Here is a 26,219-nt window from a genome sequence, read left to right as displayed (position 1 = left end):
TCAGGGAGCTTACAAACTGACAATCTGATTTGATTGAAAACATGGTAAATCCCACGCTGGCCCAGGCATTCAATCTCACATCATCACTGACACACTGCCGTCCCATAAACCCACTTCTTAATCCCAAAGCCTTTTTATTTTGTGGTCAATGTGCCACCCATTGCCACAAATCCCCCTCTGCCTCAGACTCACCCCGCCCCCATCCCCATGTGTGTGTGTGCGTGTGCGCATGTGGATAAGTTCAGGCACAGCTGGCATCATCATCCTGTAACCTGTTCTGTTCTGGGCATGTTTGTGAATTCACTGGCACAGACAGAGTACCTGGACAAGGTCATAAAGACACCCAGCAGAACTGTGCAGCCGGCTGGTTTGCTGTGATTGTCATTCTATGTGCTTCTGCTGCTGATATAGGATATTACGGACTCTATTTTGGGGTTCAAGTTCAGATCTGCTGTTCCTGGAGAGAAAAACTTCTTAACCATCCCCTCACTAGTGCAGTGCACTCCAGCTGGCAGCCACGAAAAGTGTGCCAGAGGACGATATGAGATGCCAAGGAAGAAGAGAAGAGGAATATATCTTTAGTCAGCTAATGCTAGGATCCAAATCCCAGATGGAAAATTGTTGTTTTTGAACAGTTCTACAAGACTTATTTTGAGACTGGAGACAACTTCGTATGATTGTTAATTGTTCTGGAAAAATACCATCACTCTACTGCGGACTGAAAAAGTTTTTCCCCCTTCCTCCCTTCCAGTCTCCACTGCATCCAGCATCTTACGGAGGGGACGGCACAGATTCCGCCTGGCCTACAAGCCCTCTGCTCTATGTTGAATTAGATCATATCAAACAGGAGCCTCACCATTACATGACGGTCATGTGAATTAAACAGTTTAAAGGATATAAAAGAAGAAGTGCGCGCTCTCGGCGAAGCGCAGCATCAGCACCAGCATCCGATGCGCGTCCCCGCCCCGGTAGAGGCTGCCCGAGATCCCGGGAAGAGGAGTTGGAGCTGCGCGAGTTAAAGTTGGGCTAAAAGGGGGTTGAGAGGATGCTGCAGAACAATCTACGATCTAATTAAAATAGCCTGTGCGGAGAAACGTGTCCTAAAGTGAAGGATGACTTGCAAAATACTGAGCATATGCCTCTTATTTTTGGGTTTTCAACATTGCTCATCACGTAAGTCTTGTGAAACAGCAATTGTTCATGTGTTATGGGCTGCTATGATATGATTAAAATATGTCAAAGTGTGTATACATGGCTTATCTGCATAATGTTTAGCGTCTGATCAATATGCTTAGAAAAAGTTGCAAGATTATAAACGGAAAATACCACCGGAGGGCAGAATGTATAGCCCGGGGTGTTGAGATCGTTGAAGGGCAGCACACGTTGCGATAAATCCAGACAGCCTTTAAAACACAGGTCATGAAATTTCACTGCTTGTCTTGGCTATTGCGATTTTAGTAAAGCGTTGTTTTGTGGGATCACACACACAAAAAAAAAGTGTTGAGGCAAAGCGAGTCGGTCCTGCAGGAGGTGCGCATGGTTGTCCCCATCGCGCTGGACTGTCTGCATTGCAGTGCTGCAGCACGCAAGTTTCTGCACCGTGTGTCCGCAAAGAAGTCTCGACTTCTTTGCCAAGCACGATGCATGCAGAGTATATTTTGTTTCTGATAATAATATCCGTATCGTTTTGACCGTGTGTGTTGTTGTTGGGTGAAAAATCCGTGGAACAGATTTTCAAAGTGGCGGTTGAGAGAGCAGGGCACAGCGTCCTGACCGGGACCAGCCCACTGCAGTACTTTTTTTGGGAAGCCCGTGTTCCCACCACCTGTCCCTAAAAATCCCCGCATCCTGCACACGACGAGCGTGGATTCAACTGGCAAGGCAGTCATTATTCACTGTAAGATCAGTGAAGCAGTCATGTGGTGGGTTTAGCTGGACAGAGGTGGGGCTGTGTTTGGGGGCTAAAATTGGGGTTCGATGAGGGTGCCATCCATCCTTCTATCACAGAGCTTGTGTGCATATAAATAAGCTTTGAGCGTGATGTCAGTGCCAGGATGACCTCACAGGGTATTTACTTTTAATTTACCCCAAACAGTGCATTGCATGACTCATTAGTTTTTTATATCAGTGGGAGATCAGAGAGGTGGGATGCTTTATCATGTGACTTCTTATTGATAGCTGCAATTTGGTTAAACAAACTTAAGCAGGTTCACAGCATTAGTTCTGGCACTTAATGAAAATGGATCCACTTTCTGATCTCTTTCTGAGAAGTTATTGCAGGGGAATGACATTCCTGAGGTGGTTTGCATTACATATGATGCCATGCTGCTGCTGATCACTGAGATCTGCCACATGGCATGCTGGGAAGTGAGTGGCAGTATCTTACTGTAGTGTTAAGAGATTTAAAAAGTGAATGAGCAGCAAAGACTGCAACTGAGTGGAAGTTTGTGAACGTCATTGGATCATCAAATACTATCCAGTAAGTGGGGGCCTGTGGGTTTGGCTTGTTGTAGATCCTGTTTATTGGCCAGGCTGACTGTATATCTGCTGTGTTTAAGTGCACAGTGGAGCTCTGCCAGATTAAAATGGAGCCTCAAATTTCCCAGGACAGTGACCCAGCCTGGGGTGGGGCTGAGGCACACCCTACAAAGTGCGTGTTTGGATGTGGATGAGGAGGTTGTGATGGTTTATGCGTGGTTTGCAGTCCAAGTAGCAGGGGAGTGACAGTTTGGTCCATGTGAAGGGATTTGATATGATATGTAACAATGGTGTAAGGTTTTGATCCAACATTTGGGGGGACACATAAAGATGGAGGATGGGGGCCCTCACAAAGAAATGTTGAGCAATAAAAACTTGATATCCTGCATTTTAATCATTTTTCTGCATTGTTTTATACTCCTTTGCATCAGTTTAATGAGAAAATGACTTTAATTTCATGAAAATACAAGTCCTCTGCTACTTGAATGGGGGGCAAATGCTCATGTCCTAAATATTGAAATCTATGCCTATGGTATCTAGAACAGTCGTTTCCAACTGGTCCAGCCATGGGGTCCAGATTTTGTCCTTAGCCACTGGTTTAAGGTCCACACATTAGAAAAATTAAATTCAATTTTATTTCACAAAATGCACACAACATGTGGGCACAGGACACAATTGAATAAAACATTGCAAGAATAAAGTACAGTTACTTAAAACTTAGTAATACTCCTGCAACAAAAAAGTGCATCTTATTGCTATAAGATCCATAACATCAAAGTGCTGCAAAGGCACATCATGTTAATAATACCAAGAACAGGGCAATAAAATAGTAGGATCTCTGAACAGCAGGAAATTGCACTTCAAATTAAAAGCCTTGTGCCAGAAATTCAAAATAAAGTATGTTTTTTACAAACTTGACATATTTGGTAGTCACTTGCAGTCCATTCAGAATTTACCCATGTACCAATTTTGGACCGCACCCCACCAGTTGGGAACCCCTGATCTAGCACATGCTTTTCTGTGTGGAGACTTCTGTTTTTTACTCAGAATATTAAGCTGATAGATTTGAAATTGAGTTTGGGCAGCTGTGATGCATGGTTTGTGTTTTTATCTCTAACAGTATCCAGACACCACCCACTGGGATGCCTGCTCGGGGATGACTGAATTATTAAAACCCCTTTAACAGAGCCTGCTACACTTGCTACTGCCCCTTTGTGCTGTTCTGTTGCAGTAATGGCAACAGTATTTTGACATATTGTCGGTGGACATCTGCATTCAGTTGTACACATACAGGGTTTTGCTGTCTGACTCCTCAGCTGTCATGCATCACAGGCTAGTGACAGGCAAAGGAGGTGCGTCTCTGCATACTGTATGTAACCAGCAGTAATGACGTGTCAGCCCAGACGGGCCAGCCTACACTTACAGCAGACTGATGATTCAGCAAGTGGTGCTAGAGCTCTACGTAGCCACGCTGTTCCCCACAGCTCCTTAATGCTAAACCGAGAAAGAGACTCTGTGTGGTGCAGAGAAGAGAGGGAGGGATCACAAGGAGAGGGGTGAAAACCTGGTGACTGGATGCTCTGCACAGGCTTCAGGTACACTTAAGCTACTGCATCATGACAACGCCCACTTGGGGAGAGAGAGAGAGAGAGAGAGAGAGAGAGAGAGAGAGAGAGAGAGCAGAGAGAAGTAAAAAATAGCAAGATGATGAGCGAGAGTATGAGGTAATGGGATGCAGTGAGAGCAAGAGAGAGTGGATTATTTTTTGGAGATAAAAGGAGAAAGAGGACTCAGAGTGAGGGAGACGAAGCAAGATGTTGAATAGGTGGGGGTGTGGAGTGCGTGACAGTCTTGCCATAAGGAGGAGCTTCGTGGCCTTGGTTAACCTGCCGAATTCTGGGATGGAGCTCCACATTTAAAGTCAAACTCTTCACCTTTCACTAGCAGTTGAAGAATTAAAACAAATCAGTGCACCTTAAGACATTTGCAGCAAATGAGCCTTGCCTGTGTAACTGCAGCACAAAGCAACTAAACATTTTTGTTTGGAAAGCCACTGGAGCAGTGATATCATTTGAAAAGCCTCCACAGTGTAATGGAGTGATGCGGCAGAAATCTTTTTTCAATCAACTGCAGCACGGCAGAGATGGTGAGAAAGCCTTTCAGGGAGGCACACGGAGGCACAAAGTCAAGGTCACATTTCACTTGCTCAGCACATTTCCTCCACCTTAATGTGCAGCGTGTCCTTGCACGAAAGGTGACAGAACTCATGCTCATGTGACAAACTCATTCTCATGGAATGAGACAGAAAATGGTGTATTCGTGCTGTAAAATTGCTAGCGAGTGTTTCATGCTTTATTTAAGGTAGCGTAGAGCGCTGGATGAAAGCCCTCTACTTCCTCATTTCTGCAGGAGTTGCTGTGTGATCACTCAGTTTGCTAACCCCCTGACAAAGTTATTTAAATTTTGAGTCTATGCAGCAGTAGCCTTCCTCATCTTGCTCCATCTGCAGACTGCATACTAATTCTGTTAACGTTTTGTGTTTCTAGTCACTGTCTAATGCCTTTTCTCTTGTGCTCCATGACCTGTGATTATACGAACAGGAATTTAGAATGACAGACCTCCTGTTTACTGGTTAACAACTCCAAAAATTTAGAGGGGATTACACTGATTCAGGGAGGAGGAAGAGGTCAGATCAGAGCTTCTGTAATATACCTTATTCCTATTTAAGCTGGTCCTGTGCTCACAGATAATTTCTTTCAATCTACCTACATTAATATTCTAGCAAAACCCAATCCATCTGTATTTCTTAGCCTATCTATATTAAATCTTTTGGGAGCATACTTAGGCACTTAAAATGAGACAGTGTTTCTCTTGCAGCTTGAGGTGAGGGCATCACACATTCATCCTCAGCAGTGGCACAAGTGAGATTAGGTAGAATTATGGTCAGTTTTAATAGCCGTGGGCTGGGGAGCGAGCCTGAGCAGATGGGTGACGGTCCTATCAGTCTCATAGCCACATGCAGAATAGCAAGATCTCAGCATGACAAAGCAACAGTCTCAGTTTGCCTTTCGACTTTCCTGCCCATGGCACTGCATACTTTTTCAAGAAATCACACTGAAATATACACACATGCAGGCACTGATAGGCAGGCACGTACACACACACACACACACACACACACACACACACACACACACACACACACACACACACACAGAAAGACATCCATGTGACGCAGCAGCGTCATTTTTATTCTGCCTCTGCAACACCGAACGGTGCAAGATCAGACCTCTTTTGAAATAGGAAGGGGGTGTTGTGTAACCGCATGACATTCACAATAGTTTATCTCATAGATAGCATGCATAATCACGAGCTGTCAGTCTCATATTTCACCACTCGATCCACCCAACCTCAGAAGAGATGCAAAGATGATGCATGCAGATGATGCGGATGTCAGGACACTTAGATTCATAAATCTTGGCCCCCCACCTTATAAGGAGGCTATTTATGAACTGTGCTTTACTGTGGAATATTAATCTATGACTTCACGATCTGTATAACTTCACCAGCAGAAAGAGTAAACATGTTTGTGTTACGCTTTGAATTCAATTGGATTGATCCAACCAAATTTTTTATGTCTAATGGGGCATACACAAGCTTCTAATTAAACTGCAAATATTCTTTTCTTATCAAGCTGTGCAGCTGGGCCAGTCTTTGTTGCCAAGAACCGCAGCATTTTGAAAGAAATGTATGGATGCTGAATTATGAGAAGTGTTAAATAACTCCTGACCTTGATGTCTTCCTCATTGTCACTGCAGGAGAATGTGTTGATCCGCTGATCTCCAACCTCTATGCCTCCTCCTTCCTGGCCTCTTCCAGATATAACTTTCTGTACTCTGCAAATTTTGCCAAATTATACGGTAAGTTCCTAATTCCTAATTGTTGTTGAGTTAATTCACAACATTCATCTTACAGACATTCTAATTGTGGATGTTTTAACTTATCATGTATCTCAAGTTTATGGTTTGTGCATTCTGTCATGGTTCGCAGTCTAAACAGCAGGAGACTGACAGTTTGGTCCATGTGAGGGGAACTGATATGACATCTAGCGAGGGTGTAGGTTTTGTTTCAACATTTGGGGGTTCTACACATATGAAATAGGGGTTGGGGATCCTCCCAAGGAAATCTGGAGCACCAAACACTTACTTTCTTGGATTCTGGTGAATTTTTATGCAAAAATCTGTGCCTTTTCTGCATCAATTTAAGATGGAAATGTCTCTAATTGCATCAAAATGAAAGCCCTGTGCTACAGACAAATACATGTATTATTAATATATAAACCTTAAATCTATGTCTATAGAAGATGAAGGTCTGTGTATAGACTTTTGTTCTTTTACTCTAAATATAAAGCTGACAGAGATCTGATATTGGGTTTGGTTCTGGTGTGCTGCATGGCTAGTGTTTCTATCTCTAACAGTATCCAGACACCACCAAATGTGATGCCCGCCTGGGCATGATTCAATGAATACCCTTTTTTACAGGATCTGTTTTACTTTTAATGCCATTTTGAGCTGCTCTGTTGCAGTAATTGCACAGAATTTTGATATATTACTGACATATTGTTGGTGGACATCTGCATTCAGTTGCACTTCAGGAAAAGCAACTCTGGTCGATTTAGGCATGATAATATTATTAGTGCTCATTATGTCAAAGAGTTATTCCTCCAGTGGAAAAAACTAAACTTTCAGATACTGCAGTATCTGTACTATATGTCAAAGTTGGGGACTTGTTAAATGCCTCGGGGATCTTAATTAAAGTCCTCCTCTGTTAAATAAAGTGTTATTATGTTTTTGTCCCCTAAAAGTAATGAACTTGGCTATAGCACACTGACTTGTATCCAAGCAAAGTTTGTCATAGAGAGGTATTTTTGCATTCCTCTACTGTACTGAGGGGGGCGATGCATGTGTACTTCCCCAAAATCTAAGATTCAATGATGCCAGAGAAGCTATATTAGGTACATCACTAATACAAAATTTAATCACTGTTTAATATGGGAAGGGTAAAGGGTAAATCAAAGGGTAAACAGACTTTGACACAACAACAGCAAAGAAACCTGAAACCTCCAGCACAGAGCGGACTTGTCATTACAAAGAGCGGGATAAAAAAGTACAAAAATAATATAAAAGATGTTCACTACACTTACTATTCTAAAACAGCTGCTTGTCGCTGATTGTGGTTCACAACAGACTCCTCATCTGAGTCTCGTACTAGTATAAGTATGTAGCCACAATTAGATAAATATATTAGAATTATATTGGGTAATCTGCAGAATACTAAATTTGTTTGATTATTAAGGTACTCACCCCAAAATTGACAGCAGTTTAAAATGGCTGCCAATAGTTCAGTTGATGTCACAGCTCCTTTTTTCATGATCTCATCCCAATCAAACTGTATTTGTCAAACACTCCTCTTCCCTCCCTCAGGCAGCAGTGGGTGGTCTCCATCCCCCAGGGACAGACAGCCATGGCTGCAGGTAGACCTGGGCAGGAAGTATCGACTGGTGGCCATCGCCACCCAGGGGACCTTCAACTCCTATGACTGGATCACCAAGTACACCCTGCTCTATGGAGACCGACCAGATTCCTGGACACCGTACATCATGAAAGGAGGAAACTCTGTAGGTGTCAGTGAGCCAGCATGGCTGGGGCGGGATGAGGGCCATAACAGGGATGAAGTGTGGATTAACTAGTCAAATGTAATCTTTACAGCTGATCCTATTCAGTGGGTGTTCTATTAAATTCATTGTCACTGGCACAGAAACAAAGACACCACAGCATATTATCTCTCTCAACACTGACAAAGCTAATCTCATCATCAGTTCATCTCCAGTCCCTTAATAAGATGTTAACACCATTGCAGTGTCTCAATAACTCTCTTCCCTATATCCCTGCTTTCATCTGTTTGCAGACGCTGCCTGCAAACTGGAATTATTATCAGGTGAAGAGGAATGTCTTCCATTACGCCTTTACTGCTAAACACATTCGTCTGCTGCCTCTGGCCTGGAACACAGAGAATGGAGGGAAGATCGGTGTGAGGCTGGAGCTGTATGGCTGCTCTTACGGTAAACATGACTGATGGACACTGCCCAGGGATTTACTGTCTCTGATTCACATCCAGGGACATTCTGCAATCACAGTGCTTAATCATTTGATAATATGCCACTAAATCCAAGCGCAAAATATGCCACAATATGGTCCTTGTTAATAAATGACTAAGCTTAGTGTCACCTGATTCATATTCAGGAACATCATACCCTAGATGCAAACACATCGATGAGCTAAGAACATGTGCCATGTGGCGTTTACTCAGATAATTCTTAAAACCTTTCAAACAAATGCTACATAAGACTAACATGCCCCTCACACCCTCTGCAGTGATTTTCTGAAATAGTGAACCCCTTTTTGAAATTTTGCTTCCAGATTCCTATGTGCTGCAGTACAATGGGGATGACTCAGTGGTCTACATGTACCCCGGAAAGAGGTCCCGTACACAAGAGGACCATATCGCCATAAACTTCAAGACTCTCGAGCAGGATGGTCTGTTGTTACACAGTGAGGGGATTCAAGGAGACCTCTTCACCTTGGAGTTGAAAAAAGGTCGTCTTTACCTGCACATCAGCCTAGGTACAGCCTGAGTTGTTTGTTGGATAAATAAAGTTGCACACAGACATTCCCACAGGGATGACCCATAAAGTTGGAATTTATGGAAGAGATGTCATTGGCAATTATGACAGTGACATCCATCTCAAAAAGAAGAAGGCTTTTCTTAATCCTGAAATAAAGCTGAGTTGTGTGGGGGAGAGATATCAACATTGCTGGTTTCATTCTTGACTGTAGCCTTGAAGTTTCTCTCAGTTTTACATTCTTTAGAGCTGGTTTGTGTTTTTTTCCCCCATATATTTAGCCCACCTCTCCGTTATTTCCCTCTATTTCCCAGGGAGCAGTGTGATACACAAAGTTGATGGTCGCATTACGCTGACTGCTGGCAGCCTTCTTGATAATCTACACTGGCACTATGTCACCATCAAGCGTGTTGGTCGACAGGTGAACTTCACAGTGGACAGTCATGAAGTCACAGCCATCTGTAAAGGAGAGTTCACACACCTGGATCTGGACAATCAGGTACCTCATATAGGGGTCATATCTATCTAATTATAATGTATAAACTTAATGCTAAGACAAAGAAAATGATCACTGAGCGGTATGTTGAATTCTTTTAGTGAATGGTTCTTTGAAGGACACTTTCAAATGACTTTTACTAAGTAATTGTTCTCCAAATATTTGTTACAAGCTGGTTATGATCTAACTTAAACGCTAAAGATTTACCTATTGCATGTATTTATTTATTTATTTTCTCTGGTTGGTTATGGTGACTGAGTGCCTTAATACCTTTCTCCTAGCTATATGTAGGAGGTGTCATAGAGCAAAATTTGCCTCACTTGCCCACTACACCAAATTTCCGTGGCTGCCTGGAGAATGTCTTTATCAATGGCATCAACATCATCGACAAAGCTAAGAGAGAAGACCCTGATATCCGCATCCCACGAAAAGTAGGGCTTCACTGTAAAAACCATTGTACAACATTCCAGCACTATCACTGTTTCTTATGATCACCATTAATGCTTACAAAAAATAGCAATCAGCGAAATTTTTTTCATTGTAAATGAGCTCTGATTTCTCTTTCTTACCCTCAGAAAAAGATGCATTACGCTTGCAGGGACATTCTGCTCAAACCGATGACTTTCGCTGGGCCCAACAACTACCTGCAGGTGCCGGGCTTCTTCAGGAGGACTCGTATGTTTGTTAAGTTTAAGTTCCGCTCATGGGACTACACAGGGCTGCTGATGTTCACGAGATTTGCTGATGACCTGGGTGCCCTTGAGCTAGGCCTAAGTGAGGGACAAATCAATGTCACTATATTCCAGCCCGGCAAGAAGAAAATCCAGTTTGCTGCAGGTGGGCTTATGCAATTTTTTAACACACTAGAAATGACAAAAAAGATACATTTAAAGGCTTTGACGGTTTGCTATGCCTTGCCCCCTAGTCAGTATTGCTGTGTCTGTCAAGCTTTCCCTTCTGCTCACACACATATGCAATACAGTGATAAAAGCAGATTTACTTTACTGGAAATTCATATTTTCTTCAAACAGTGGGTCCTTGATTTTAGACAGAGTAAGACAAAGAAGACCTCTGATTTCTAGCCAACAATCGTGAATACTGTCGCTAACAGATTTCATCAGTTGTAGCTAGCTAACTAAGCTAATGTTAATGCTACAATTTAGTGAGATGGCTTAAAACTCTGTCTCCATCTAACAATGTAATGTTTCCAGCTGATTTGATAACCCTGTAAAAGGGGTCTTAAACATGCATTCTCTTTAATGGCTGCATAGCACATATTGTGCTAAAAGATTGAGGCTTAACTTGTTGCCGGACATGTTGACATTTGCAGTTTATGTTAAAGCAGATAAACACACACTTTAGCCTATACTTGTGCTCTTGTGCTTTTGGTTTAATATGGGTAGAAAAAAAAGCAACAAACACTTTAGATGACCAATATAGCTACTGACCAAATCAGTTGTTTTTTTTAAATAAGAACTTCAGGTAGAAACTCCCATGTGTCATGTACATAAAAGCAAACACTGCCTCAATTTGACATCTATATCAGTTTAAGTGTGCGCTGTATTAAGAATATTTTCTCTGCTTTCCCATGTCATTTTCCGATGAAGAACTGGAGCTGTTTTCTCTAGTTATTTTACCTTGCAAAACACAGGAATTGCTTGTCTAGTGCAGCCTTGATTGGTTATTGTGTAAGGTAATGACGAGAAAATATTTCAAATATAGCAAACACTCAAAATAATATAGATTTCTTTAGGTGGCAAAAATACATTTTACTGCAGCCAACATCTACAGCATCACATTGCAGTAATGGTCTGGATAAATGTGCATTACATTATGCATGTGATCTCTGTAATGGATCTGATAGTAGAAATATCACATGAAATCATTTCTCCAATCTTAGGCTACAGGCTAAATGATGGCTACTGGCATACAGTGGATTTGGCTGCCAGAGACAACCTGCTGACTCTCACACTTGATGAGGAGGAGGGCTCTCCACTAAGGATCACCAACCCTTTCACAATTCGCACAGGGGACCGCTATTTTTTTGGAGGTGAGTCAATGACTTCAAAATAATTTCTGACAACTTACAAAATCAGTTGACAAGTCTGCATTGTCAATTTCATACATTTGCTATCCTGCGCATAGGTTGTCCGAAAACCAACAACACAATAAGGAAGTGTGAAACCAAACTGAACCGCTTCCATGGCTGTATGCAGCATATCTTCATAGACAATGAACAGCTTGATATCGACATTATTCTGCAGCGACAGTGGGGGCGCTATGCTGAGCTGTTGCTGGGCACCTGTGGCATCACTGACAGGTAGGAAATAAAACCTAATTTACAATATGTAGCATAAAGCATACATGACTGAAATGATTTAATTAATAGCAGAAAAAAACTGCATCTATCTTTTTATGTTGTTTGAGTCATTATGTGCCGCTATCATACCATAATCCTATATAAACACACATATTCCTATGAGGATTCATTATTTCTACATCATCCTGGCTTTTTTATTGCCTCAAAGTAATGTGAAGTCATTCAAGATGTTTGTGCAGCTTTTGGCACGTAATTGTCTTAAGATTGAAACATCACTTGTTTAGAGCTGGTGGCAACTAACAGAGACAGTAGAAAATGTGGAAATGAAAAGAAGAAAATGACACACTTTTGTATCTTTCAATTTTGTAACATCAAAATACTCAGTATAAGTGCATGTTTTGTTTTCAGGTGTAGTCCAAATCCCTGTGAACATGAAGGCAGATGCATCCAGTCCTGGGATGACTTTATCTGTGTGTGTGAGAACACAGGCTATAAAGGAGAAGTGTGTCACATGTGTAAGTGCTGGCTGGCAATCTTATAACTGTAATAAGTATTTCTTTACGGTTGATTACACTTGACCCATGCCATATTTCTTCCTAATAACAACAAATCGATCATCTCACTTCTCCAACAGCGGTTTATAAAGAGTCATGCGAGGCCTACCGACTCAGTGGCAAGTATTGGTCTGGAAACTACACCATCGATCCTGATCTGAGCGGACCGCTGAAACCATTTGAAGTGTACTGCAAAATGAAGTGTAAGTAATCACTGTCACTAACAAAATACAGCTTCATCAGCACTGTGTTCAGTGTTTGCTGGCTCCTCTGTGGGTTGTTAATGAAAAGTTGGGGAGTCAGGTTATCGTGTTTCTGTAATGAGAAATGTGTGCTGAAATTTCATGGGAAATTAAAACGGGTGTATAAAACAAGATAGGTTCAGCTGTTTCTCCCTGTGCTCTGCGTGTGTGTTGGAAAGTGTGAATTTTCTATCTCTAACCTCTCTGTTCACATTCAGGCTTTCAATTTCTTTTCATTTTTCTTACATTAATATTCCCATCCATCCTTCCTTTTAACATTTAATCACTATGACCTGTATCTGTCATGCCTCTTTACAGCATATAAAGCTTGGACAGTTATTTTGAATGACCGTGTGGATGGTACCAGAGTGACTGGGAGTTCAATAGACCAGCCGTATATAGGAGACGTCAACTACTGGAACGCCTCTTGGGATGAAGTCACTGCTCTAGCCAACACCTCCATGTACTGTGAGCAGTGGATTGACTACTCCTGCTACAAGTCTCGTCTCCTCAACACCCCCAGTGAGTGGCATCACTCAGCTTATTGATTTGGTTTTGTGCTCATGGGAAAGGAGAAAAATAGCAAACTAACTCAATATTTCTTTTTCAAAACAGATGGAAGACCTTTTGGTTACTGGATCGGTCGTAACAATGAGAGTCACTATTACTGGGGCGGAACATTCAGAGAAGTCCAAAAGTGCGGCTGTGCTATCAACCAAACCTGCATTGACCCCAAGTTTCAATGCAACTGTGATGCTGACTATAGACAATGGTGAGCGGGGGACACATTGTGCAGGTTTAGCTTGTATTTGCACTGAGGATGAATGTTTTACGTCTCTGCTGTGGCTTTTCAGGTTCTCAGATAAGGGCTATTTGGACTGGAAAGACCATCTGCCTGTGAGGAAGGTGGTAGTCGGGGACACCAACAGGACCGGCTCAGAAGCACACTTCACTGTCGGGCCTCTCCGCTGCCATGGCGACAGTGAGCTTAAATATTATGGGTTGTGCCTGCACAGTGTGATGTTTAGCCTTGTTGAAGGGTTAAGAAGTTTTTTTGATATATATTAGGGGTGAAGGAAAAATTGATACAGCTTCATATCGTGATATGTTGTGTAGTTTTATATATATTGCATTGATACACAGATGCTAGGAGTGGAAATCAGGGGCCCCAAGATTTGATATTATCACAGTTCTTAAGTCACAATACAATATGATTGTGATTTTAAAAGTTTTGCAATATGCTGAGTATTTTTAATAACATATACTGGGATACATTGTGATTTATTACTTTTATTAAAATGCAAATTATGTCCCCAAAGGAAAACTTTGTCAACATCAGTTTTATCTTATAAGACAAAGTTTCAGTCTGTTCATCACACTTAAATTGTTTTTAATGCAACAAAATGTATTTAGTTGACTGAAGAAGCAATTTATTTTATTATTTGACCTCGTTAACTTGTATTTGTAATAAAAATGTGATACTTGGCATCAGTGTATCAGTATGACACTGCCACACTAAAATACTGTGATACCAGCTGTATCATTTTTTTATCCAAACCCTTGACTGACACCTGGTATGATTTTTTTTTCTTTTCGATTTTTATTATTTAAACTATTCATATTAAAAACTACAAATAAGACTTTGGTAACCTACTACAGTAATAAACTTGCCTTTTCATTCCACTAGACACATTTTACTGTAATAAAAATGATTGAAGTAAGACACTTTATCTCCGTAGATGTTGACAATTTTTTTCTTTGGGGACATAATTTATGGTTGAAAAATGGTAATAAATAGCAATACATGTCATTATAATACTCACTGCAAAATGTTTAAAATTACAGTAACATTGTATTGTTACTAAAGTGGTGCGACAATATGGAATCATCGCACCTCTAATATATATATTTCTTTTTCAATGTATTCCACAGGAAATATTTGGAACACCATTGCCTTCACCAAGCCCACCTACATAACCTTCCCCACCTTCAGGCCTGGTTCCAGTGCTGACATCTCCTTCCACTTCAAAACCTATCGTGTACCTGGCGTCTTTTTGGAGAACTCTGATGACCAACTTAGAAACTTCATACGTATAGAGTTGAATAGTGAGTTGACTAGCAGGGAGCTACTCTCCTCCTACACTTGAAAGATTTATCAAAGAATTACAGCAAATTCTTAATTTTTCTTTTTTTCTCTTCCAGCAACCCATAACCTTGTGTTTATATTTATGGTTGGCGACGGCATCCTTAATGTGACACTACGTTCCCCTGTGCCTCTCAATGACAATGAGTGGCACTTTGTTCAGGCTGAGATAAATGTGAAGCTGGCTAGGATTAAGGTTGATTATCAGCCTTGGGCTGTCACACGTTTTCCAGGTCAGACCTTTGTCACCATGAAGTTTACGCATCCTGTCCTAGTAGGTAAGTTTCCTGAGGTGAACTCTGGATATTTAAACTGGCACTCCATACAGTATATCTAATGTATCCCCTCTAAACTTTGAAAAACCGCTGATAAAAGTATTCTTTGTACTAGGTGCAGCCAACCGCACCCTGAGACCCTTCTTGGGGTGTCTTCGAGGGTTACGAATGAACGGTGTTCCTCTTGATCTCGAGAGCAAAGTAAATGAAGAACAGGGTATAAGAAGGAACTGTACTGGACAGTGTCTCAATGCTACCATACCATGCAGAAACAGCGGCCAGTGTATAGAGGGCTATGCTTCCTACACTTGTGACTGCAACAACACAGCTTTTGATGGTTTCTACTGCCATAAAGGTGAGATCATAGATCCATGACAAAACCATCAAATAAACATCATCTGCAGCAGTACTTTGCAAAAAATATCTAATTCCACAATGATCTTTTCTCAGACATTGGAGCATACTTTGAGATTGGCTCATGGATGAGATACAACATACGAAAAAAGCCGGTCACAGACGAAGCAGCGTGGGCCAACTGGATCGACCCGCACTACGACAACTTCAGCCTGGGCTACAATGACACAGCAGATGACATAGAGTTCAGCTTCAGCACCGTTCACACGCCAGCCGTGTTGCTCTACATCAGCTCCTTTGTCCAAGACTATATTGCTATCATCCTCAAGACCGACGGTAGGAGAAGCTCAGAAACAATTTGTCTGAGAATGTGAAAGCTGGACTTTCTGAAGTACAATTAGGGCAGCAAATTAATTTATTTCACAGATTAGAGACTCAGAAACTCACAAAACTAAGACATTAGTAGATGTAATGCAGTTATTGTTTAAAACAATACATGTTATTGATATGTTTTGCTGTCTCTCTCCCAACAGGCAGTGTAGATCTAAGGTATAAGCTGGGGCTCATCACACATAAGTACCAGCTGACTCACAGAAACCTGGCAGATGGATATCCCCACTATGTCAACATAACCAGACACAACAGAACCATCAAAACACAGGTTCATGCTGCCACTGCTGTCACTCTGTAAACTCTGATCTGTGGTTAATGTTATCTTCAGTCAAATAATGGATTATGTGTCGAAAAGTGATTGACAGTTGTGCATTCACCTTCACCAGAATAAAGACCATAACCATATCTTACCTTATTATCCCCTACCCACAGGTGGATTACATGGAGCCCATAGTGGAAAAGATAACCTTAGTGGAGGACGCACGATTTGACTCTCCGAAGTCCATGTTCCTGGGCAGAGTGATGGGTAAACACCTAGTTTACAATGAGTTGATGAAAACACGAAGCCTTATGTTTTTATTGTGCTGCCAGCAGGCCTTTCTGCAGAATCTGTGTCTTTTTCATTTTGTAAATTTTAAAATTTAAACTTCATTCTTTATCTTTATTTCAGCACTGCACAACTGTTAAAAATGTGTAATGGTCGATCTAAGGCTTTTTTTTTCTTCACAAGGTCTTTACATGGAAGACGGTTCATATGAGAAACAGGACTGAGTTTTTTGCAGAGCATTAGTAAATGCACAAAATGTAGTCACGTGACATCAATGGAAATGCATGAAATCATCAGCACTTTTTCAACTATCTAAAAAACCAGTACCATCTAAGAAGTAATTTAGGCAACAGGACAGAAGACAGAGTGAGTGCACTTACTTTTCTGTCCATGGCTTTCAGTAGATTCAAACAATGTTACTTCCTGTTTATCAGGTGACTTTTGGAATGTTCCAAATTTATATAGAGGGGTCAGGGCAACAGGACTGACTGAAAACCAGTCCGCTAGATCTTTATTTAATGTACTTTTTTTTGTTGTTTATATTTTACACTTGCTTTGGCAACACAAATGTTTCCCATACCAATAAAGCCCTTTGAATTAAACTGAATGAACTGAATGCCCTACTGAAATGCAGTGTGCTTGTGTAACATAACAATTTTGTTTGAATACGTTTGCCATGTTTTGTCAGGGCCGAATGTAGCTGTGGACACAACCAAAATGTACTTTTTGATTAACATATGAATTATCTTATCCAATGAGATTATGTATTTTGTATTTAAAATGGAAATAGTGGCACACAGTAATACATATATTTATGAAAGATTAAAAAAAAATTCATGATAAAGCGTAATACTAATTTTTTTTTTTTTTTTTTTTTTTTTTAGCGTTCTAGGTAGTTTTTATAGAAGTTTTATATGATATATCTTCATGTTGCAATTAGGACTAAGTACAGGACCCATTGCTTAATGACAGAATATATTATACAAATACTTTTCATGCATATTTATGAATATAATGTCCTGAGGACAGAAAAGGCACAGATTTAGCAGAATGGCATACTGTGGCTATTTTAAGTGGGAATGTTGTTGGTGTTTTATTGTTGTTTGCTCTTTCAGAGGTCGGTGACATTGACTATGAGATCCAGAGGCATAATGCTCCAGGCTTCATAGGCTGCATATCTGGGGTGAGATACAACGTCTACGCACCTTTAAAGGCCTTATTCCGTCCAAATGAAACAGACCCTCCTGTCACGACACAAGGCTACGTATCTGAGTCCAATTGTGGTGCATTCCCTCCGATCCTGGGTTATGTACCTTGGGAAGTTGACCCCTGGTTTACCACCATAGGTGAGTTTATATGTCCCATAATGCATCAGTACAAAAAAGAATATTATTTTGTTGAGATTGACTTATCTGTGTACCTCTTCCTTTCAGAGTATTTTTATATCCATGATGACCTGGGCCTGTTTTGGATAACAGGTAAGATTATTGTTTTTTCTATTCTTTATTACTCTCTGGTGAGACATTGCCCTATGTACACACATACTGCATATCTGACTGGCTGCATTAAAGAAATCAGACTACTAATGTGAAATTTAGCTGTTTATTTAGTTCATTTTGAAGAACTGCTTCTCCGCCTTGCTTCTGTTTTATTCACTCCTCTCCCAGCTGACACAAATCAGCCGTTTGAAATTTTCTTTCCTTTTTTTCCTAAAATCCTCTAATCCTAAATTAGAGCAGCGTTGTCAGGTTCCAGTGTGGGCGCTTGAGCGTAATTTCAAACGTCTGTTGGACAAAAAAAGAAAAAGAAAACATCCATTGAAAACTTAACAGTCCGTAATTTCTAATGCATTATTTAGTCTAAACTAAGATTATATTTTATTCAATTTAACTGAAGTCAGAATATCTTTTTAATCTACTTAAGTATATGAATAAAATGCATTTTTAGTAAAATAGGCATATTAATCAAGAGATAGACCAATGATTTGTCGCTTTAAAATGTCTGTTATGTACTTAGACTTACAAATGTATACATAAACCATATCTAGAAATAGATCATTTACAATGAGTTCAGTAACTTTAATAGTGCATTACGCCTCTATTCCTTTATCACATGATACAAATTTCCAAATGCAAGGCAATAGAATCATGTAGAAGCAACAGGCAACAACAAAGAAAGACTACAATACAATAAAACATATTTTGATCATTTTTTAAAAAAAAGCTGCCTATGCTATGAGACAGTTAGAAATATTAGGAAATTGTTTTTTGTTTTTTTTTGTCATTCATCATTTTCATGTGAAACAAGTGACCATATCTGTAAACACAGACATAAATGCATTAAAACAAGAGCATGAAACAGAGGCTGAAATATGACAAATGCATTTTTCCTCTCTATATCTATGGATTTCTGTAAAACATCAATATTTAATATACTTCTTCACTTATTTAATCCCTGTGACAACGCTGCACCTTATTACAAGAGGAGTGTTGAGACTGGTTGAGTGGTTTGCGGCGCAGCATTACAGACGAAGGGAAAAATTAGAGCAGGTCTCCCTGATGAGCAGGAGAGGCTGGAATCTCAGGATTAAACTGCGGCAGAGAGACTCTCTGCTCCATCCCTGTCTGAGACCTTTACCGGATCAGCTATATTTAGTCTGCATGGGCCCCAGCTTACTGTTCATCATTGATAGATGCTTCGGCTTAATGGATCATTCAGATTCAGGGGTATTATGCTAATGCAGGACATCAGCGTGTCATTAAAGATTGGTGTGCCTTTCAATCATCCAAACAATTGTCCCCCCTGGTTATCAGACATCGTCCTTGTTTGATATACTGCTCGGGATAAAATGACACCACTTGTTTAAATGTGGCTGTAAAACAAAACTGCTGGTGTGCAAATTCTGTTGCAGGGAGATTAAAGACATCTGTTTTTACATTATCCATCCTTCATTTGACAATATTACTTAAAATATTATGTGTGCTTTTTTGCTGCTCAGTGTTTGGTGCTGTATATCTTTTGAAGGGCATCAGCAGTATCGATCCATTCTCTATCTATAAACATTTATTGAGAGTATGAACCTGAGGGGCTGAGGCCTGTCCCAGCATGCATTAGCAGAAAAGGCTGGGAGACACTGCAGATATTTTGCCGGTCCATTACGCAGTGAACACACTGACAGACTGACAAACAAACACCCACCTACAGGCAATTTAATGTCACCAGTTCAGCTGACCTGCTTTGGTGTGTGACAGGAAACCCAAGCAAACACAGAGGCAACATTAAAACTTCACCCAGAAATGACAGGAAGTCTGAACCTTTAGTTGTGAAGCAACAGCTTCAACAGCTTCAAGGCTCAGAGGCAGCTGGTCTGTGAATACTCAGAGTCACAATCTTGTAAAACAAGTGACCACATCACAAATCTAGGGAATCATTTTGGAGGCTGACATGACCCTTAACAATCATGTTAGCTGCATGTGAGGAGTATCTCTAAAGGTCCAGACACATCAAATTGACAATAAAGAACAAGAAGGCTGACTGTTGCATAGCTTTACATTGCCTGTGTCTTGGCCAAAAAATTGCACCTGAGCACAACGCAAAGACTACAGCTAACAGCTTACTAGCATGTACGTTCTGTGCCTGTGTAAGAGGAAATAACTCTCCATACCAACAGGCAGCATCAGTCTGTATGTCATTCAAAAAAGGAAAGACTGACAGGATGGATTTAAGATGCTACTTAGCCAGTTAGAAAATGAAAAACACAACCATTTTACCCTGCGCCACTGAACAATTACACAATCACAAACCATTTCTGTTTAAGAGCTCAATGGCTAAAAAAATCATCTTACATCTTACCTAATATAACAAATTTATTTCAACATCGGTGTGAAGGTGTTTGATGTGCTTCTGGAGCCAGCCTCAAGTGGCCTTTCGAGGAACTGCAGTTTTGGCACCTCACATTGGCCTTATTTTTCAGCACCACATTTTAGGAACTTGGTAGCTTGGGATACATAGGCTGAGCAGACGTTTAAAATGACAGTGTCAGTGATGGAAGAATGTGGGAATGTGAAGTTTGTAAAAATAAAATTAGATACAAAGCACATGGCATCAAAGATGTTGCAGAAATACAAACAACGGGATTTATGTATTTAAGTATTGCTGATGTAGCTTCTTTGTGACGTTTTGACGTTTTATTAGAAACCGGACTTGGATGTTAGAGACGGCTCGTTAAGACACAGGAGTTATCTTATTATCTTTATAGATAGCATCAGACCTAAATACACACAACAGTTTGACTGTGAAAATGTAGCATTTAAAATGCAGTCAGTCTGTTCCTGCTCCTCATCAGTATTTCTAGAAGCTCCTCTTTCCTCATTGTGTTGCAGATTAACTCTGACTGTGCTATTTTTATCCCTCAGTCATTGTCATCCTGGCACTGCTGCTGCTCTTCGGAGGCCTGTACAGCATCTATGTCTATGCGTACCAGCAGAAGGGCAGCTACCGCACCAATGAACCCAAGAACCTGGAGTCCCCCAGCAGCGCCAGGCCGCTTACTGAGACCCTGAGGAGAGAAAAAAAGAACCTCCCAGAAATTGAAGAGGAGTTCAGGAGCGACTAGCACATCAACAGGACCTTTGGGACAGCGGGTGGGATTTGACAGGGGGTTGGGGAGAGGGAAACAGCACTTACAACAACCACAGATACCTGTATTAAGTTTTATAATTCTTTCGTTCTCTTTTTTTACATTTTCATTTGAGTTCCTTTCCCCGGGTTGAGTGGGATCAGATGCCTGGTGCTCTACATAGTCTGTATTTTGGTAAGGCTTAAAAGTTCACATCAAGCCCCATGTTGCTGTGAGTAGCCAACAAGTCTCACACTGTATTGCAGGGTGAAATACTGAAGTGCCTCATCTGAACAAGCTTGATCTGAAGTAACCATTATAGCTTATTCAGATAGGGTTTAGATTAGACACTGTGGGATCAGGATTTTAAGGGATGTTAAGTTACAGTTTTAACATCAGTTTGAAGGAATACGTCACCCATAAAACGACCATTTGTATATCAGTAACTCACCCTGTGTTACTTTCAATTCATAAAGAAAATGTTTTTCTCACTTGCCTCCACAATGAACAAAGCAATCCACAAACAGAGAAAATTCTTGACAAAATGGAGTAAATGGGGGCCTTGTTAAACACCAGCAAAATATATCAAGATATCCTTATAAAAACTCTTACACAACTTGTGCATTATAATCCAAGTCTCATAGATATATGCTCAGTACTTCCCAGACATATGCATTTTTGCTAAAACCTTTCTATTTAAAACAAACTTTGCTTGTGTATTCTACTGAGCAGAGTTTTAAAGCACACGCTTGCCTAAGTGTGCTACTCGTCCTTGTGAGAGACTGTCCTTAAGTAAGGTGTTAGCTACTAGGAATTTGTTTGAGAAGTACTGAGCGTAGAACTGGATAAATGAAACTTGGATTAATGACAATTACCATGTGATCCACCCATGTCTGCAACAATCCCGAGGACTTGTGGATGTCCTCAAGCAGCCCATTTTTAGTGTCTGCAGGGATTGTACCTGCAGACATGGGTGTGCTCCAATCTCTCCAATCTCTTGTTCTCTCCAATCTCTTGTTCCACACACAAGTCGTCACATATTGCTGCTTTGTCAGTGGACTTTTGCGTTGACAGCATCTGCTGTTGATGTTCTGGGATACTGCTACTGATACCTGGATCAACAAAAGCATATGGTGGGATTAGGCTATGTGGTTATGTTTAGGCAACAAAAGCACATGACAACCAACACCAGGAGCAAACTGAAGCACATACCTATGATTTGGCAACAACAGTACAGATGGTTAGGTTTAGGCAAAAATGGTACATGGTTAGATGTAGGAAAAAGAACCCCATCACATTCAGATGGGAAGTAAACCATAAACACCTGGGTCAAAGTCCTGGGTTTGTCAGACCCATCCACTGCCCACCCCACTCCGTTCACCATATAGGGACATTCGTGCTCCTTATATATATCATTACTGGCAGCTTTTCAACCTAGCATCGCCCAGTGGTGTATCATGGGGAACATGACAGGTTTGTGCAGTGGTGTATCCATAACACTGCGACTGGTTCTGTCCGGCAGTGTTCTCAGCTGATGCCAATTGGTAATGCGTCATATAGCCACGAAACGTGGCTTTTGGTGTTGTGATCTTATGCCAAAATCCCTGCAAAAGCGACAGTATTAGACGACTAGACCCAGCGGTATCTTCTTAGTTTCAGTTTTACATAATGTCGGCAGTAGCAAAATCCCCCAGCCCTCCAGTTAACTTTAGCTGTGTTTAACTGAATTTAACTGCATGTGCATCTGCGTGACCGCAGCTGTTTGTAGACATTTAAAAGGAAAATATTTTTGAGCCTTTTTAATGCATGAGTTCTCTCAAATGTGGACCCTACTTTTAGATTCTGCCCCCACATGACATGCGAGAAAAACAATCTTACCTCACAAAGTCAAGGTAACATGGGGTGAGTAATTGATATACAAATAATCATTTTTGTGGATGAAGTATTCCTTTAAAGTATCCAAACATTTTATTGATTTATTTGTTTTCTGAGCCACTTTTGAGACCGATTAAAGCTACCAATATCTTACTGTATAGATTTATTGCCATCTAAGACATACCTTTTGATGACAATCTCTCATGGACATCATCATGACACCATAGTTTATAATCCGTCTTGGGGTTGAGCAGTGAACACATCTGAGAGCTAGTGAATTTAACCAGTGTCACAAAAATCCCCATCCAAAAAAAATCCCTGAAACAAAACTGGTGTCCATGAATAAATACAACCAACTGAAGAGAGAACACATTGACAAGCATGGAGCTTTGAGATGATACATATAAAGATTGTAAAAGGTGTATACGCTTATATTTGTTGTATTGCAGCCTATAACAGTGCATTACCTATACAGAATGGCACATGTAAGTGGTTCAGAATTGCCATAGTGTCAGTAGATAGCAGCTTTGCCGATCACAGTATGCTCAGATTTCTAACACATTTAAGGGGCTTTGGGAATGAGAGTGTGATGATAAGAAGATACTCCTCTAGGTGTGAGGGCTGACAGGCTGGTGGTGTACTGCAGAATCAAAACAAAAGTTGAGGTGACGAAGCGTGCCAGGGACAGGGTGACATTATTGTCTAAGTCCTCATTTCTTCTGTCTTACTTCTGGTTGCTTATATTATGGTCAAGCTGCCAACAGCTCGGTGCTACAGAGTTTGAGACACATCTAACAACAGAATTACAAAGAATCTCACGATCCTATCATCTGGAGTAATAAGCATCCTTCAGGAAACAGCTGCTCCCTGTGGCCACATGGGGAAGCACACATGTAAACACACATGTACACACACAAAAACATATGTACAGAGGACCACAAGAGTGTAAATGCTAATCTTTCTTCATATAGCTTGAATAATTTTGCTGTAGGACAGTAGCCGACCACACCATCATCGCTACTGCTGCTGCTTGTTTAAAAGTTTAAAAAAAAATCTACCTATATAGTCAAGTGAAATCTCTGGCAAGATGAAATTTTGTTTGATGTGTGATGCAACCAAAGCTTCAGGCAATCATCACTCACCGCAGCTCTCCTTGATACTAAAGCAGTATCGTGTATGTAGAAAAAAAAAGAGGGGAAAAAACATCTGTAACATAATAGCTATGCATTAATAGAGCATGACCTCACTTTGCAGTAACATGCAATAATAGGAGCTTCTTTCAGCCACCAATGATGTTTAATTTGCAAATGCACTATAATAACAGGTAGGATGTAATGAGTGTATACGTGAATATATGAATAATGTGTTAGGCGACTTTTTAATTCATATGGTTTCTATAAAACAGTTGAATGGAGTGCTTTGAATGTAAATCCTCTGACTCTGTAATGTATGAGCAGACACTACAGGATGTCTTCATTGTAGGCTGCTTAGCACTGAAAGTAAACTTACTCATGATAGCTTTTGAATGCTCAGGATAAAGAAAGTGCAGTATTTGTTCTCTGTAGCACTACTACACCTCCAAAACTCAACATTGCTGTTGGTGTCTTCCGTTACAGATGGGCAGAACTGTGCAAAATTGTACATTGAAAGGATGTACAGTAAATGTAAAAACTGCAATTACTGTAAAAAGGCATGACTTGCTACCAATGTGTGAAGATGTATAGATTCGGACATAACTGGCTATATTTTTAAGAATGCTGTGATGAGATGAATGGTACTGAAAAGTGAGCAAGCAGAGTGAAACTTTTGAAAGAATAGTTTGTGTTTTTGTTAAATGGACAATCACCATTCAAAGTTCATATTAGGCGCAAGCCAGCAAACTTGTGTCAAATATGCTTTGTTGCCTATTAGGAAAGAGTCGACTCATGTATCATATAAATGTATACACCTCACTGTATTCACTGGTAAATGGACTACTACCATTCGGCCTAGCATTGTCACTTCATTGCCTCTCACTAGTTAATCATGTGTGGTCCCTGGAGCGTGTGTGTGTGTGACTGATTGGATGTTTAGATGTTTGTGTATTCATAGTTAGCCCACCAAGATACAACCTACCAATGTGAAAAAATGACTATCATTAAAAAAACAAACGTGCACTAAAACCAACTAACCAACACACTCATTGTAGTGCACCAACAGTAGTAGAGTGAGACAGAAACAAGGCCTGGATGTATGTATCAGGTATCATATCATATCTGTGCTGAGCTAATCCTGAGGTGTCCATCAGGTGTCCAGCATCCTATTAGCAGAGGTGAGGGTGAAATAAAAGGGATTAGGATAAAGCAGCCAATAGAGGGAGTATGTCAGAGGGATGTTGTTAGCTCAGACAGGCTATCTGCTGATTTCTGCTTAATGCTTCCTAGGAAAAATTAAACAAAATTAAAATGCTAAACAAAATGTAAAGGAGCATAAGGTTAAATTGAGATTGTCATGATTTGCATGGTATTCTAGAGTTCTATGAACATTTATTATAGAGATTTTAATACTTACAAAGGCCTTAAGACTTTTTCATACTTTGTATGAATCTGCAGATACCCTGTCAACAGCACCAGAGTGAGTAGCAGGCAGGTTAGTCCACTTCTCTGCACCATCAAACCAAATCCTTCTGCAACGAAAGGTACCAGAAATGATCATTACAGTTGTGTTCGTGATCACACAGAAATTTAGGAATTTTTCTTTAATTAAGTCCGCTCGATTTTGTTTTGTAATACTTTCACTGTAAATGACCATTACTGTGTAAATCAAGGCAAAGCCAAACTGTCACCTCAATAAAAGAAGCTTGAAGGAAATTGTCATTGTGTTGTTTTAGGTGAGATGCTATTTAAACACAAAGGGGTTTTGAAGGTAAACCACGCAGGTTGTCAGTTACTGTTAGTGAACATGCTCGCCAGCGAGAGTTAAATTGAAAGGTAACCCCAGATTCTCTTTTGTTTGGCATTTCGCCTTGCTATATTTGCGTGTTTTTTTTTTCCAGCACTGTCTCTTGGATGCCTGCTGCTTACAGTCTGGCACCTGGTTGCTACCTTTTTACAAAGCCAAGACCTCATCTGAGTGAGACATGTAAAGCTGCAGCCATATTCAGTTTGAAGGGTAGACTCTGCTGCAACACGACTTGTAGTAACTAACTATAAGGACAAACATAGCAAAAATTCACTTTACTCTTTTACTTGATTCATTATACT

General features: G+C 40.5%; 1 protein-coding gene across 1 annotated transcript; it reads left to right on the top strand.

Annotated features, from left to right (window-relative positions):
• Nucleotides 1–305: 305 nt before the first annotated feature.
• Nucleotides 306–25,826, top strand: cntnap1 (contactin associated protein 1). Its single transcript, XM_042505239.2, has 24 exons — nt 306–1,173; nt 6,297–6,398; nt 7,962–8,155; nt 8,446–8,599; nt 8,958–9,161; nt 9,475–9,659; nt 9,938–10,087; nt 10,232–10,493; nt 11,557–11,706; nt 11,802–11,976; nt 12,385–12,491; nt 12,611–12,733; nt 13,091–13,294; nt 13,388–13,544; nt 13,627–13,754; nt 14,705–14,878; nt 14,975–15,193; nt 15,306–15,545; nt 15,641–15,880; nt 16,078–16,205; nt 16,370–16,463; nt 17,600–17,830; nt 17,918–17,962; nt 20,900–25,826. Exons 1-24 carry the CDS (start codon nt 1,113–1,115, stop codon nt 21,097–21,099), a joined length of 3,927 nt encoding a protein of 1,308 aa, XP_042361173.1. The 5' UTR covers nt 306–1,112; the 3' UTR covers nt 21,100–25,826.
• Nucleotides 25,827–26,219: the final 393 nt, after the last annotated feature.

This window comes from Plectropomus leopardus, chromosome 18 (assembly GCF_026936395.1).
Source record: "Plectropomus leopardus strain MGB_pleo_1.0 chromosome 18, ASM2693639v1, whole genome shotgun sequence".
Classification (NCBI taxonomy): domain Eukaryota; kingdom Metazoa; phylum Chordata; class Actinopteri; order Perciformes; family Serranidae; genus Plectropomus; species Plectropomus leopardus.
The sequence above is the reverse complement of the archived record's forward strand: the minus strand, read 5'-3'. Positions and strand labels throughout refer to the sequence as shown.

Coding starts and splice junctions, on each gene's coding strand:
- cntnap1 (XM_042505239.2), top strand. CDS start 1,113: ATGACTTGCAAAATACTGAGCATATGCCTCTTATTTTTGGGTTTTCAA. Junction 13,295..13,387: donor TCGTCTCCTCAACACCCCCA/GTGAGTGGCATC, acceptor TTTTCAAAACAG/ATGGAAGACCTTTTGGTTAC. Junction 13,755..14,704: donor TCTCCGCTGCCATGGCGACA/GTGAGCTTAAAT, acceptor TGTATTCCACAG/GAAATATTTGGAACACCATT.